At 46.2% G+C, this 16711-nt stretch overlaps 2 protein-coding genes across 2 annotated transcripts; both read left to right on the forward strand.

Moving 5' to 3' along the window:
* Positions 1-4709: 4709 nt before the first annotated feature.
* On the forward strand, positions 4710-11415 carry LOC143280274 (uncharacterized). Its single transcript, XM_076584904.1, has 4 exons — positions 4710-4963; positions 7093-8009; positions 10974-11168; positions 11278-11415. The coding sequence occupies exons 2-4, from the start codon at positions 7104-7106 to the stop codon at positions 11413-11415; spliced, it is 1239 nt and encodes a 412-aa protein (XP_076441019.1). The 5' UTR covers positions 4710-4963; positions 7093-7103.
* LOC143280538 (uncharacterized) lies at positions 11168-13465 on the forward strand. Its single transcript, XM_076585227.1, has 2 exons — positions 11168-11811; positions 12063-13465. The coding sequence occupies exons 1-2, from the start codon at positions 11415-11417 to the stop codon at positions 12287-12289; spliced, it is 624 nt and encodes a 207-aa protein (XP_076441342.1). The 5' UTR covers positions 11168-11414; the 3' UTR covers positions 12290-13465.
* The last annotated feature ends 3246 nt before the right edge of the window (positions 13466-16711 follow it).

A 16711-nucleotide genomic window follows, 5' to 3' on the forward strand; every position in this document is an offset into this window, starting at 1 on the left:
AGTCCCTTGGTTACTTTGTCTTCCCCTGTGTACTTCGACAGTCCCTTGGTTACTTTGTCTGTCTTCCCCTCTGTCTCCCTTCCTCGACAGTCCCTTGGTTACTTTGTCTGTCTTCCCCTCTGTCTCCCTCCCTCGACAGTCCCTTGGTTACTTTGTCTTCCCCTCTGTCTCCCTCCCTCGACAGTCCCTTGGTTACTTTGTCTGTCTTCCCCTCTGTCTCCCTCCCTCGACAGTCCCTTGGTTACTTTGTCTGTCTTCCCCTCTGTCTCCCTTCCTCGACAGTCCCTTGGAGGATTGTATCAGCATGGCCATTGGAACGTGTTACTGGCCATACCAACACAGTTTTCCGTTGTCACAACTGTGGTGATCCGCTGCTCAGAACGTCTCCACCACGTGCCACGAGCAGGTCATACTGGGTCACGCTCACGTGATTATATCGAACATAGATGCCACAAGTAGGTCGCCACACTGGGTTACGTTCACGTGATTATATCAAACATCGATGCCACAAACAGGTCATCACACTGGGTCACGTTCACGTGATTATAGCGAACATTGATGCCACAAGTAGGTCGCCACACAGGGTTACGTTCATGTGATTATATCGAACATTGATGCCACAAACAGGTCATCACACTGGGTCACGTTCACGTGATTATATCGAACATTGATCTAGTGACATAGTACGTACAAATCAGAACAAAAATGGTCCAAAACAAATAAAATGGAACAATCAAAGTAAACTAAACTACTGAGGAAAAATCGGCACTTTGGTACTTGTCATTTGCTTAAAAAGTCCATGTGGCAGGCGGGTACTGTTGAACAGTACTCAGGAAACAAAGTACATATAATCCGTATAATAATTATTTAAGCATCTGACATCAACACACATCATATCAATACGAACACATAACAAAGTACATATCAAACATATAATGATTATTTAAGCATGTAACACCGAAACACGTCATATCAATACGATGGAGTCTCCCGTCGGACCGACGGATGAGTAGGCAGGCAGGCTTATCTGTCAGTGTGTGTCCTCATATGGGAGAAGAGGCCGATTCTGGATGCACTGTACTTCCTACAGGTGTTGCAAGGGAAAACATCTCCAGAAGTTGAGCCCTGCTTCCTTCGCTCACGCTTCTCCTTAATAGCCAGCGTTCTCTTGTTTTCAAACGTCTTTATGCCACTAGAGCACAGCATCCTCCAGCGAGAGCGGTCAAGGATCTCAGTTTCCCAGGAAGCGATGTCTATGTCACAGGCTTTGAGGTTTGTCTTCAAGGTGTCCTTGAAGCGCTTGCAGGGTCTTCCAAGTTCACGGTGGCCTTCCTTCAGCTGGCCATACAAGAGCATCTTCGGGATCCTGCTGTCTGTCATGCGGACAACGTGTCCTGTCCAGCGTAGCTGGCACTGGATCAGCAGGCTTTCGATGCTGGGGGAGGCACAGGCGATCTGTGAGCTAGATGGTTGGTACATGAACTCGGTCTTGCTGAGGCTGATGGTGAGTCCAAAGCGCCTGCAGGAGGTTAAAACCTGCCCATAATGAATTGCATGTCCTCATGGGTGTGTGCAGCAAGCGTGCAGTCATCAGCGAAGAGGAACTCTCTCAACAGTGCCTCAAACACTCTGGACCTGGGTGGAGTCACCGCAAGTTGAAAAGTTTGCCATCTGTTCGAAACTGAATGTAGATGCCCCGGTCACAGTCTTGGAAGGCGTCAATCAGCATGGCAGAGAAGAGAATGGAGAATAGTGTGGGTGCCAGGACGCAGCCCTGCTTCACTCCATTTACCACAGGGAACGGATCCGACATGTCAGTATTTTCCTGTACTCTCGCCTGCATGCCATCGTGGAATGACGCAATCAGCTGGATTAGGCTCTCTGGGCAGCCGAACTTTAGGAGGATCTTCCACAGACCACGGCGGTTCATCGTGTCGAAGGCCTTAGTCAGGTCTACAAAGACCATGTGGAGCTCCTTGTTTTGCTCACGGCACTTCTCTTGCATCTGGCGTACGGCAAACACCATGTCACATGTTCCACTGCCTGAGCGGAAGCCGCACTGTGCTTCAGGGATGACTGTTGGAGACATGGTCAACCAGTCTGTTCAGTATGATGCGGGCGAAGATCTTGCCGGCGATGCAGAGGAGAGAGATTCCACGGTGGTTATCGCAGGATTTTTTGTCTCCCTTCCGTTTGTAGATGTGGACAATTGAAGCATCCTTGAAATCCTGGGGGACCTCCCCTCTCTCCCAGATAGACTGGAACAGGGCGTCATATCAATACGAACACATAAAAAATACATTGTCGAAATTGACCATCTAAATATAACCCTTCCTTTTTGTCTATGCCTTTTTTCCCCCTCATAGAACCCATACTAAGTTTTTGATTGATTAATGAGTGTTTGGACCGATAGTAGACGTTTTACGTATATTTACTGACTCGGATACATATTTTGCAAGTGAGATTATCACACTTTCATTTTCTGTCATCAGTATGCCGAAATAATCTTTCCTCTGCACTGGAGCTGTATTGAAAAGGGTACGGTTTTTTCGCAATTCTTCGTATCTTTTGCGGTTAAATATGAAATGATTTTCATCTTCTGGGCTTTCGCCACACATTGAGCAAGGAGATGTTGCTACTGCTACGTGAGAGAGAGAGAGGGAGAGAGAGAGATGATGATGATGATGATGATGATGATGATGATGATGATGATGATGGTCGTCGAACATGAAGGTCCACGGCTGTCCTGGATATGGTTGCCGACCTTCATGCAGTCAACTGCTTCATGTTCAGCGGCCAACAACTCTCTCTCTCTCTCTCAGTTCGCCGTATATGTTTCAACTGATCCCATTTTATGACTGCACTTGAAAACCGCTCCATGTCGCTGCACCATCCCCATAAACATACTTAGTTGCCGAGAGTTGAAAGGCGCCCTCCCAATACCGCGCCATTCCGCCTCACATCACCCCGAATTTACACCCAGATGTGTCTTGGCTCGTGCGTCTTGTCAATGTCCGCTCAACTGCTTGCTCCATTCCCTACCAATTTCTCCGCTCCCCTCCTTCTGGCCGCCTTTCAAGACGGGGGAGGGGGGTCCCGTGTCTTCACCATGTAGTGACAGTTATCTTTTGACGTCTGCATTATGTCTTCCCGAGACCTTCAAACTATGGTGGTCTTCTGGGGTCGAAAAACGAAACCTCCGATGTTTTTGGAACGAAAACGGGTTGGAATGCCGAAAGACAGACAGGCAGACGGACGGACAGGCAGGCAGACAGACGGACAGGCAGGCAGACAGACGGACAGGTAGACGGGCAGACAGACAGGCAGGCAGACAGACAGACAGACAGGCAGTACAAAGAGAGGTGGGGTCTTCTAATATTTTTTATTTATTTACCGTATTGTCCATAAGTGTTTTCTGGCTTATGTTAATGAATTCAGATTGAGTAACAAGACATTAAAAAAAGTTGTGCTAACTCTTACTTAAGAGCCAAATATTTAATTTTATTTTTTCCGGTATCAATTAAATATTTAAATGTTTTGGAGAAAATCACTTCTGTTTACATTTTGATGCTTTCATTCGTTTTGTGAGCGTCAAAAGAAGGAGAAGGTGGAGGAAGAGAAGAAGAGGAAGGAGGAGGAGGAGGAGGAAGAGGAGGAGGAGGAGGAGGAAGAGAGGAAGGAGGAGAAAGAGAAGGAGGAGGAGGAGGAAGAGAAGAAGGAGGAGGAGGAAGAGAAGAAGGAGGAGGAGGAAGAGAAGAAGGAGGAGGAAGAGAAAAAGAAGGAGGAGGTGGAGGAAGAGAAGGAGGAGGAGAAAGAGAAGAATGAGGAGGAGGAGGAGGAGGAGGAAGAAAGAAGGAGGAGGAGGAGGAAGAGAAGAAGGAGGAGGAAGAGAAGAAGAAGGAGGAGGAGGAAGAGAAGAAGGAGGAGGAGAAAGAGAAGAATGAGGAGGAGGAGGAAGAGAAAAAGAAGGAGGAGGAGGAAGAGAAGAAGGAGGAGGAAGAGAAGAAGAAGGAGGAGGAGGAAGAGAAGAAGGAGGAGGAGGAGGAGAAAGAGAAGAAGAAGGAGGAGGAGGAGGAGGAAGAGAAGAAGAAGATGAAGAAGAAAGTATTTACATAGCGCTGAATCGTGCAGAGACAATCAAAGCGCTGACAGTTCTGTCTGTAACGTGCATAGACAGCTGTGATTCGGGGGGTTGGGGGGGGGGGGGCTGGGGGGGGGGAGGAGGGCTAGCAAATGAAATGGAAACAGAAAACCCAAAGCAGTACAGCCCCCAGTGTCACGGACACAACGTGAACATCGCTGAAGACACTACTCATTTCTCACTGCGCTCATTTTCAATTAAAAAAAAAACCCACAACAACTGAAAAGGTTCCCCCAAAACCGTTTCCTTATTTTGACACCAATATTTTTGAAATGTGTCTTACATTCATCGAGGCAAACACACGCACCCACACACACACACACACACACACACACACACACACACACACACACACAGGGGTGAAGGAGTGTGGCGAGGGGAGGGGGCGGGGGCGGGAGGGGGGGGGGTCCCGAATCGCGTTAAGTGACGACACAGCAGTTACAAACTTGAAAAAAAAAAAGAAAAAAAAGAGCGTTAGGCATGTGGCGAAGTGCGCTGAGCAGTCGCGGAGCGATGTTGGGGGGTGACACTGCAGTGTAAGGGATGGGCGCTGTGTGTCTTCTTCGCCTTGGGTAACGCTGCTGGCCAGGCCCAATCTGCTTCGTAGATGCGGCGTCGCGTGTGTGGATTTGTCCGAACGCAGTGACGCCTCCTTAAGTGACTGAATTGAACTTTCTTCTTCATCTTCTCCTTCTTCTCCTCCTTCTCCCTCAGTCCCGTGGAGTCCCGTGGCTCCGCCCAGCTGTTCGTCAGATTTCTCCAGGTCTGTGGGTTGTGTTAAATGCCGGGTCTCTGCAAATGGTTGGACACTTCTACAGCAAGGTAACCGTGATTTCTCTGTGTGCCTGTTGGTCAGGTCCTCTCTCTGTCTGTCTCTCTCTCTTCCTATATCTTCTCTCTCTCTCTCTCTCTCTCTCTCTCTCTTTCTTTCTCTTCTCTCTCTCTGTCTCTCTCCCTCTGTGCGTGCATGTGTGTGTGTATGTGTGTGTGTGTGTGTGTGTGCGCGCGCGCGCGTGTGTGTGTATGTGTGCGTGTGTGAAAACCCGCAGCACTGACTGTCCTTCAGGTATTGACGTACAGGTCAGCTGCCAGCAATATGACGTCAGAATATGACTTAGAATGATGATTTTATGTGTACGTGGTGGTGATCAAGGCGAGGTGTGCCGCTCACTCAGTCGTTTGTCGTTTGTGTTCATGTCACTTTATTTGCTGACGAGCATTCGGATGGACCGAAAGAAAACATAGAACACCTTGAAGGAGGCAGTATACAGCGCTGAGTGTTTCTAAACAGAACACCTTGAAGCAGGCAGTATATACTGAGTGTTTCTCAACACAACACGTTGAAGCAGGCAGTATACAGTGCTGAGTGTTTCTCCATAGAACACCTTGAAGCAGGCAGTATACACTGAGTGTTTCTCCACAGAACACCTTGAAGCAGGCAGTATACACTGAGTGTTTCTCCATAGAACACCTTGAAGCAGGCAGTATACACTGAGTGTTTCTCCATAGAACACCTTGAAGCAGACAGTATACAGTGTTGAGTGTTTCTCCATAGAACACCTTGAAGCAGACAGTATACACTGAGTGTTTCTCCACAGAACACCTTGAAGCAGGCAGTATACACTGAGTGTTTCTCCACAGAACACCTTGAAGCAGGCAGTATACACTGAGTGTTTCTCCACAGAACACATTGAAGCAGGCAGTATACACTGAGTGTTTCTCCACAGAACACCTTGAAGCAGGCAGTATACACTGAGTGTTTCTCCACAGAACACCTTGAAGCAGACAGTATACACTGAGTGTTTCTCCACAGAACACCTTGAAGCAGGCAGTATACACTGTGTTTCTCCACAGAACACCTTGAAGCAGACAGTATACAGAGTGTATCTCCACAGAACACATTGAAGCAGGCAGTATACATTGCTGAGTGTTTCTCCACAGAACACCTTGAATCAGGCAGTATACACTGAGTGTTCCTAAACAGAACACCTTGAAGAAGGGAGTATACACTGAGTTGAGTGTTTCTCCACAGAACACCTTGAAGCAGGCAGTATACACTGAGTGTTCCTAAACAGAACACCTTGAAGCAGGCATTATACAGTGCTGATTGTTTCTCCACAGAACACCTTGAAGCAGGCAGTATACACTGAGTGTTTCTAAACAGAACTCCTTGAAGCAGGCAGTATACACTGAGTGTTTCTGCACAGAACACCTTGAAGCAGGCAGTATACACTGAGTGTTTCTCCACAGAACACATTGAAGCAGGCAGTATACATTGCTGAGTGTTTCTCTACAGAGCACCTTGAAGCAGACAGTATACACTGAGTGTTTCTTCACAGAACACCTTGAAGCAGGCAGTATACACTGAGTGTTTCTCCACAGAACACCTTGAAGCAGGCAGTATACATTGCTGAGTGTTTCTCCACAGAACACCTTGAAGCAGACAGTATACACTGAGTGTTTCTCCACAGAACACCTTGAAGCAGGCATTATACACTGAGTGTTTCTTCACAGAACACCTTGAAGCAGGCAGTGTATACTGAGTGTTTCTCCATAGAACGCATTGAAGCAGGCAGTATACATTGCTGAGTGTTTCTCCACAGAACACCTTGAAGCAGACAGTATACACTGAGTGTTTCTCCACAGAACACCTTGAAGCAGGCAGTATACACTGAGTGTTTCTTCACAGAACACCTTGAAGCAGGCAGTATACACTGAGTGTTTCTCCACAGAACACCTTGAAGCAGGCAGTATACACTGAGTGTTTCTCCACAGAACACCTTGAAGCAGGCAGTATACACTGAGTGTTTCTTCACAGAACACCTTGAAGCAGGCAGTATACATTGCTGAGTGTTTCTCCACAGAAAACCTTGAAGCAGACAATATACACTGAGTGTTTCTTCACAGAACATCTTGAAGCAGGTTGTACAAAGTGCTGAGTGTTTCTCCAGGGCCGGTCGCTATGACAGAGATCTACATCCCCACATACCTGGTGCCAGAGAACACCCTGAAGCAGCTGAAGGAAATCGCCCAGCGCTTGCAGCATCAAGCTGTTCCGGACACGGCGTTACCCTCCACCTGTCCCCCTGCACACCTGGATGCTGCTCCATCCTCCAATCACAGCCCTCGTGGGACGGTGGGACAAGTGACATCACTACCGCCGGAAGTGACGATAGAAGCGGCAGCAGAGTGTGTGCCTGACGACAGGGCGGGAGATTCAAAGACGCACCGTCAGACACACGTGCACACACACTGTGGAAGTGCAGGGGTGGACAGTGGTGGGTGTTGGTCACCTTTAGCAGTGGAGACACGGGGGTCGGGGAGACATGGGGACAGAACAGCTCGTCACGTGTGTCCCTGTTCGGCTGTCTCTCAGACAGGCTCCCCCAGCCACCAGACTGTACAGCCATGCGGGCGGTCCTCAAAACACGAGAGAACGGAACATTACCTTCGGTCAGAGTCCGGTTTGAAGAATGAAGGTGAACAGTTCTTGTTGAAGACGCCGTCACAATCCATGCCCCCTGCAGAAGACAGCTCAAGAAAACATGACACGTCTCCCAGCAAATTGTTCCAGAAAATCTCCATGTTTGACTCTGCTGATGATGCTGTGGGAATGCTGGAGTCCTCTGCAGAATCCTTTCCACCTGCCCCTCCACTCCCCAACCACCCCCTGAGCTCAGCCAAGAACGAAGCGGTTCGTGTGTTTCCGCCACGATTCGGATCGTCCTCGGAACAGATCGGCCCTCGCAGCCCTGCCCTCTTGACCCCGCCGAAAACTCCCGAAGGTGAACGGAAACGAGGGGTTCCCGAAGTGTTCACGTTTGATGACCTGGCCTGCACCCAGGAAAGGTTTCGGCAGATGGTGGAGGTGAGCTGTCTGGTCCAATATGGTGGAAAGCTATGTTTAAATGTATCATCATCATCATCATCATCATCATTATTTTAAGTAGTAGCAGTAGTAGTAGTCGTCGTCGTCGTCGTGTTTTTGACTCACTTGTGTAAACAAAGTGAGTCTATGTTTTAACCCGGTGTCCGGTCGTCTCTGTGTGTGTGTGTGTGTGTGTGTGTGTGTGTGTGTGTGTGTGTGTGTGTGTGTGTGTCTGTGTCCGTGGTAAACTTTAACATTGACATTTTCTCTGCAAATTCTTTGTCAGTTGACACCACATTTGGCATAAAAATAGGAAAAATTCAGTTCTTTCCAGTCACCTTGTTTAAAACAATATTGCACCTCTGGGATGGGCACCAAAAAAAATAAAGAATGAAGCCTAATTATATGCAAACTGCATTTACTGTTATATTTATATTTTTTGTATTCTCTAAACTTGGCACTTTGATCTGATATTCTGACCCAACAACAAGAGCAGTCATTATTATCATTTTTTGTTCAAACAGGAACTTCTTTTGCTAAGCATGGAAGTTTTATTTATTTTGCAAACGTTTTGGTGCAGATAGTAAAAAAGGGAAATTACTCTGTAATTAATGCTATGGGACTTAATTTGCTTTAAACTGATCTTTCTCATCTTAAACATTACATTTTGAAATTATGCTCAATACATAAAAAGCTTGTGTGTTTTACTCTCAGTCACAAGTGAGTCTTGAAGGCCTTGCCTCTCTTGTTGTTGTTGTTATTATCATTATCATTTATATTCCTGGGTTGTGGTTTACGTTCACACGTTTATTGAGTCACGCGCTGTCATGTTCAGGTATTGATTTTGAAGGAAAAATAGAGAGGAGGACTCCATTCTTAATGTTCACATGACTACTACAGCACTGCACTGTATCGTTGTGTTGTTATATTCACATGACTACTATAGCACTGTATGTATTGTTGTGTTGTTAAGTTCACATGACTACTATAGCACTGTATGTATCGTTGTGTTGTTAAGTTCACATGACTACTATAGCACTGTATGTATTGTTGTGTTGTTAAGTTCACATGACTACTACAGCACTGCACTGTATCGTTGTGTTGTTATATTCACATGACTACTATAGCACTGTATGTATCGTTGTGTTGTTAAGTTCACATGACTACTATAGCACTGTATGTATCGTTGTGCTGTTAAGTTCACTTGATTACTATAGCACTGTATGTATCGTCGTGTTGCTATGTTCACGTGACTACTATAGCACTGTATGTATCGTCGTGTTGCTATGTTCACATGCCTACTATAGCATTGTATGTATCGTCGTGTTGCTATGTTCACTTGACTACTATAGCACTGTATGTATCGTCGTGTTGCTATGTTCACTTGACTACTATAGTACTGTATGTATCGTCGTGTTGCTATGTTCACATGACTACTATAGCACTGTATGTATCGTCGTGTTGCTATGTTCACTTGACTACTATAGTACTGTATGTATCGTCGTGTTGCTATGTTCACATGACTACTATAGCACTGTATGTATCGTCGTGTTGCTATGTTCACATGACTACTATAGCACTGTATGTATCGTTGTGTTGCTATGTTCACTTGACTACTATAGCACTGTATGTATCGTCGTGTTGCTATGTTCACATGACTACTATAGTACTGTATGTATCGTCGTGTTGCTATGTTCACATGACTACTATAGCACTGTATGTATTGTTGTGTTGCTATGTTCACATGACTACTATAGCACTGTATGTATCGTCGTGTTGCTATGTTCACATGACTACTATAGCACTGTATGTATCGTCGTGTTGCTATGTTGACATGACTACTATAGCACTGTATGTATCGTCGTGTTGCTATGTTGACATGACTACTATAGCACTGTATGTATCGTCGTGTTGCTATGTTCACATGACTACTACAGCACTGCACTGTATCGTTGTGTTGTTATATTCACATGACTACTATAGCACTGTATGTATCGTCGTGTTGCTATGTTCACATGACTACTATAGCACTGTATGTATCGTCGTGTTGCTATGTTCACATGACTACTATAGTACTGTATGTATCGTCGTGTTGCTATGTTCACATGACTACTATAGCACTGTATGTATCGTCGTGTTGCTATGTTCACATGACTACTATAGCACTGTATGTATCGTCGTGTTGCTATGTTCACATGACTACTATAGCACTGTATGTATCGTTGTGTTGTTAAGTTCACATGACTACTATAGCACTGTATGTATCGTTGTGTTGTTATATTCACATGACTACTATAGCACTGTATGTATTGTTGTGTTGTTAAGTTCACATGACTACTATAGCACTGTATGTATCGTTGTGTTGTTATGTTCACATGACTACTATAGCACTGTATGTATCGTTGTGTTGTTATGTTCACTTGACTACTATAGCACTGTATGTATCGTTGTGTTGTTATGTTCACATGACTACTATAGCACTGTATGTATCGTTGTGTTGTTAAGTTCACATGACTACTACAGCACTGCACTGTATCGTTGTGTTGTTATATTCACATGACTACTATAGCACTGTATGTATCGTTGTGTTGTTAAGTTCACGTGACTACTATAGCACTGTATGTATCGTTGTGCTGTTAAGTTCACTTGACTACTATAGCACTGTATGTATCGTTGTGTTGTTATGTTCACTTGACTACTATAGCACTGTATGTATCGTCGTGTTGCTATGTTCACATGACTACTATAGCACTGTATGTATCGTTGTGTTGTTATGTTCACTTGACTACTATAGCACTGTATGTATCGTCGTGTTGCTATGTTCACGTGACTACTATAGCACTGTATGTATCGTCGTGTTGCTATGTTCACATGACTACTATAGCACTGTATGTATCGTCGTGTTGCTATGTTCACATGGCAACTATAGCACTGCGCTGTATTGTTGTCGTGGTCACGTGACAGAGGCTGCAGCAGCTTCACGAGCAGCACGTGCGCCACCCCGGCAGGTCAACCCCCGGCCACCCCTCCTCCCTTCCCGGAACACCCACCCACACACACCCTCACCACCCCACCTCCGCTCCCCCCTTCCCATCCCGCACACCCTCCACCTCCTCCTCCCTCCATTGGCCCCCTCCTCCCTCCTGTCTCAGAGAACAGGCAAGGCAGCACCCCCCACCGTCCCCCCCACTGTGTCAGTTGAGCACCAGAAACACCGAGGTCTGCCCTTTACCACTGACTGACGGACAGTGTGCGTTGTGTTGTGAAGGGGTTCCTCAACTACAGAAGACTGACGATGTTCCCAGGTCCCCTTCCACAGCTCCACGGTCTTTTCAAAGGACTCGTCTGCTCAGACAGACAGCTGCAGAGGCGCCCAGATCACCACAGACATGTGAGCAAAGTGTGATGACCCCGGCACGCTTTTCCTGGAAGTCTCCGCCCAGACTTCCCCGAGTCTCTGGCCCTGACAGCCCACAGTTCCTGGCGCACGGCGAGGTCTGCAGATGTGGATCAGAACCAGACCTCTCGTTCCCCGAAGACCTCAGGGCTGAGGGTGAGGGGGCGAGGGGAGGGGGAGGGGGGAGTGACGCCTTGGTGCCGACAGCAGGTACCGAGCAGAAGGCAGCGGGAAGTCCGGCCCTGTCAGGGGACCGTCAGGAGGGGAGGCAACAGCACGAGGACCCTGCGGGGTTCAGAGCGGGTCGTCTTTCACGGGAAGTGGGGAGGCTGGGCCAGGCTGATGACGTGCTCCTGAGAGAGGGCCACCAGGACTGGGGCACCGCCTGGAAGAGGAGACGGTTCGGTATGACGTTACCTCCCTTTGCCCGCGGGTGGTGGTGGTGGTGGTAATGATAATGATCGTTGTGGTGATGGTGATGGTGGTTGTGGTGGTAGTGATGGTGGTTTTGATGATGTCATTAACGAACGTTCTCTCTCTCTCTCTCTCTCTCTCTCTCTCTCTCTCTCTCTCTCTGTTACTGCTACCACTGCTATTGCTGTTGAGTGTTGTGACAGTCTTGCCATCAACAGTGACCTCAGTGAACTGTCTTTCAGATCTCCATAGAGACGGATGCAGGGATGCACCACTATGCGCATGCGCGGTGATGGAGAGGAACTTGCTACAGATGGCGGAGAGTGCCTACCGATGTGTACGGCGCCATGACAGTTCCCTGGCCGACTTCCAGCTGTTCCGTCACCAGCTGGCCTCCACCAACCACGCCTTGCGAGAGGCCCTGGACCTCCTGTCCCACTTCCGGCAGCTCTGTGGACACCGGAAGTGACCGCTCTGCGGGATCAAGGGCTGGTCTCTGAAATCTACTTTCCTCAATACGGGTCAAAGTGGCCTGGCTCCTTGGTCTTCGGCACACTTGGGAGCAGGCTTCCGTGTTTTGTACGGTTGAACGCACGTGTGTGCGCACACACATTCGCTTCGCCCAAATTGACATCTGTCCACATCCATATAAAAACGAAGCATGTCGAACTCTTTGTTGGTCGGTATGCTGAGAATGGTTCCAGCAACATTACCTGGTGTGTAGTGTGACACGGTGTTTACATTACCTGATGTGTAGCGTCACACGGTGTTTACATTACCTGAAGTGTAGTGACACGGTGTTTACATCACCTGGTGTATAGTGTCACTCGGTGTTTACATTAACTGATGTGTAGTGACACACGGTGTTTACATCACCTGATGTGTAGTGTCACTCGGTGTTTACATTAACTGATGTGTAGTGACACACGGTGTTTACATCACCTGATGTGTAGTGTCACTCGGTGTTTACATTACCTGATGTGTAGCGTCACAAAGTGTTTACATTACCTAATGTGTAACGTCACTCGGTATTTACATTACCTGATGTGTAGCGTCACACGGTGTTTACATTATCTGATGTGTAGTGACACGGTGTTTACATCATCTGATGTATAGTGACACGGTGTTTACATTACCTGGTGTTTAGCGTGACACGGTGTTTACATCACCTGAAGTGTAGCGTCATACAGTGTTTACATTACCTGGTTTGTAGTGACACGGTGTTTACATTACCTGATGTGTAGCGTCACGGTGTTTACATTACCTGATGTGTAGCGTCACACGGTGTTTACATTACCTGGTGTATAGTGACACGGTGTTTATATTACCTGAGGTGTAGTGACACGGTGTTTATATCCCCTAATGTGTAGTGACACGGTGTTTACATTACCTGGTGTATAGTGACACTGTGTTCACATTACTTGGTGTGTAGTGACACACGGTGTTTACATTACCTGATGTGTAGCGTCACACGGTGTTTACATTACCCGATATGTAGTGACACGGTGTTTACATCACCTGATGTGTAGTGACACGGTGTTTACATTACCTGATGTGTAGCGTCACACGGTGTTTACATTACCTGATGTGTAGTGACACGGTGTTTACATTACCTGATGTGTATCATGACACGGTGTTTACATTGCCGAATGTGTAGCATGACACGGTGATTACAAAGGCCTTGAATCCCTTTAGGTGAAAATATGATGATTTGAGTTCTGATGAATAAAATTTCCTGTAGTATTTTTTTCGCTTGTCTGACTTGTTCTTAAGTGTTCTGTAAGTCACACACACACACACACACACACACACACACACACACACACACACACACACACAGTCACACGGTCACCTTAAGTCAGTGCAAACCATCCCCCCCTTTTTTTTCTTTTTTTTTTTAATATAAACAGTGGGGGTTGGGATGAGACAGAAATGGGGATCGGTGGGAGGGGGCGTGGGTGGGCGGGGGAGGGGGGGGTGGGGGGGGGGGGGTCCTTAATGCCCCAACACACACGCCTCCCTTTCCAGCTGAACCACAAGAAGGAACAATCCCTGCCTCCGCCTTGTGTGATCACAGACTGATTGATGCTCTTCGGTCTTTGGGTGCCGCAGTACAGAACCAGATGGGCGGCAAACAACATCAACAAAAACCACCAGGGCTTTGTTTAAAGACCGGAAACTGCCATCCATGACCGGACGTCCTCTGGTGGGATGATCCCAAAAAATGTTGTGTTGGCTGGGCATGGCTGACAGTGTGTGCAATTTTCTGTTTTTCTACCTAAAGGCAGCTGGCTGTCAGTCGGCTCTACCCAGGCAGGGAGGATGTTGTGGAAATGATTCCGTGTTTATAAAAGCGCTTAAAGCTTGGTCTCTGACCAAGGATAGGGTGCCATGTAAGTATCTATAATATATCCATATCATGTCATCATGTTCTCTTGTTCCGGGTGCGTGACTGTGGTGCTGTTAGCTGCTGGACTGGGCTCCGGGTCATCAATTGTGAGTCATGTCGTCATCAATTGTGAGTCATGTCGTCATCAATTGTGAGTCATGTCCGCTGGTCATCAATTGTGAGTCATGTCCGCTGGTCATCAATTGTGAGTCGTGTTGTCATCAATTGTGAGTCATGTCGTCATCAATTGTGAGTCATGTCCGCTGGTAATCAATTGTGAGACATAAACTGTGAGTCATGTCCGCTGGTCATCAATTGAGAGTCATGTCGTCATCAATTGTGAGTCATGTCGTCATCAATTGTGAGTCATGTCCGCTGGTCAGCAATTGTGAGTCATCAATTGTGAGTCATGTCGTCATCAATTGTGAGTCATGTCGTCATCAATTGTGAGTCATGTCCGCTGGTCAGCAATTGTGAGTCATGTCACAGCTGGACACTGTACTCACACACTCACACTATTATTGGTATATGTTCAACAGAAGAGCGCACGCACACACACACACACACACACACACACGCACACACACGTACGCACACACACACGCACACACACTCTCTCTATTTGAATCTTTTCAGACAATTTTGCAATGTATCCCCCACCCCCCACATCCTCCGCCACCTATCTCACACGCTTGTCCTCACCTTTTATCAAACGCCAACCGCTTCTCAAATGTCAGTTCAAAAGATGGCTGTCACCCCCAGAGAGAGAGAGAGAGATAGGCCTTTCGGCACCTCCACGTCACGGACAGACCCGTTAGAAGGCATTCACCCGTGCACAACTGGTGTGGAGGAGGTAGGGAGGGAGGGAGGGGGTAGGAGTGTGGTTGGGGGTGTTGAGAAAATCCGATCGTCTGTGTCTTCTTGTGGCGAGCATGAGTGTCAGTTTGGGCCCAGTATTTTTACGTGTAGGGCTGTGAGGTTTTTTTGTTTTGTTTTTTCCCAATGGCATGTGTGTGTGTGTGTGTGTGTGTGTGTGTGTGTGTGTGTGTGTGTGTGTTTGCGCGCGCCAATTGATTTTTTTTTTCTCCTCTCAAAAAAAAAAAAAAAAAAAAAAAAAAAAAAATCACAGCTGAGAACAGGAGGCGGGTGCTTTCTGGCATCCCTCCAATCGGGTGGCTAGAAGCGGGTGGACACACGTGGGGTGAGCGTATCAGTGAGTGGACAAGGCTGACATCACAGCTGTCAGGTGTGTGAAGTGAAAGAGATGAGGGGTCTGTATGTATTGTGTGGCTCTTGGACGTCTGTTTGGATATGGACTTCTTTTGGTGTTAGTTTCAACATTTTGTGACATTATTTTTTATTATTTTTTTTTTATTATTATTATTATTATTATTATTATTTATTTATTTATTTATTTTATTTTATTTTATTTATTTATTATTATTTTATTTTATTTTATTTATTTATTTTATTACTTTAATAGTTGACTTCATCAAGTTTTTGCGCCTTATACATATTATTATTAGCAGTAGTAGTTCCTTTTTTTTATGTATTTATCTATTAGTTGTTGTTGTTTTGGGGGGGGGGGTTGTTTGTCTTTTGTTTTTTTTCTGAAGGCCTGACTAAGCGCGTTGGGTTTCGCTGCTGGTCAGGCATCTGCTTGGCAGATGTGGTGTAGCGTATATGGATTTGTCCGAACGCAGTGACGCCTCTTTGAGCTACTTAAACTAAAACTGAAACTGTGATACTAGTCTTTGATTGATTCATTGAATCGTTTGACGTTTTACGTATCTGTATTGTTTGATAAATGTTTTGGAGTAAGTGTGAAGGCATATATATATCGGATTTATTAAAGTTTTAAATGTCTATATACTGTTTTGAATAATGTCTTTCGAGAGTGTAAGGGCATATTGAATCTTTTGAAGTTCAAAGTCTCGGAATTGTTTTGAATAATGTCTGCGGTGTGTGTCAAGTGTGTTGAAACTTTTGAAGTAATAAGTGTCTATATGCATCTGATCATATAGCGTAATATTTTTGAATGGCAACTGAATATTTTCATACACCGCATACTGTTTTGAAAGAATGATTCTGCATCGTGTCGGCTTTGAAAAGTGCTTCTGAGACATATTTCTACTCTTTCTTATAATTTGGTGTTCACTCTCTGAAGCAGTGAGTAAATGAATGTGTGTGTGTGTGCGTGTAGCCTGTGCGTTTGTATGTGTAAATGTCCCATTAAACCAGCAGCACACACTAAATGAAGACCACAGTGACCACTGAATGAAGGTCACACTGACCACTGAATGAAGAACACAGTGACCACTGAATGAAGAACACAGTGACCACTGAATGAAGATCACAGTGACCACTGAATGAAGAACACGGTGACCACTGAATGAAGAACACAGTGACCACTGAATGAAGAACACAGTGACCACTGAATGAAGATCACGGTGACCACTGAATGAAGATCACGGTGACCACTGAATGAAGATCACGGTGACC

Source organism: Babylonia areolata, chromosome 3 (genome assembly GCF_041734735.1).
Source record: "Babylonia areolata isolate BAREFJ2019XMU chromosome 3, ASM4173473v1, whole genome shotgun sequence".
In the NCBI taxonomy this organism is placed as follows: Eukaryota; Metazoa; Mollusca; class Gastropoda; order Neogastropoda; family Buccinidae; genus Babylonia; species Babylonia areolata.

Excerpts from the sequence above, each read along its gene's own strand:
- LOC143280274 (XM_076584904.1), top strand. The coding sequence starts at position 7,104 with ATGACAGAGATCTACATCCCCACATACCTGGTGCCAGAGAACACCCTG. Across the intron at positions 8,010-10,973 it reads GGTTTCGGCAGATGGTGGAG|AGGCTGCAGCAGCTTCACGA; the intron begins GTGAGCTGTCTG and ends GTCACGTGACAG. Across the intron at positions 11,169-11,277 it reads CCTCCTGTCTCAGAGAACAG|GGGTTCCTCAACTACAGAAG; the intron begins GCAAGGCAGCAC and ends TGTGTTGTGAAG.
- LOC143280538 (XM_076585227.1), top strand. The coding sequence starts at position 11,415 with ATGACCCCGGCACGCTTTTCCTGGAAGTCTCCGCCCAGACTTCCCCGA. Across the intron at positions 11,812-12,062 it reads CTGGAAGAGGAGACGGTTCG|ATCTCCATAGAGACGGATGC; the intron begins GTATGACGTTAC and ends ACTGTCTTTCAG.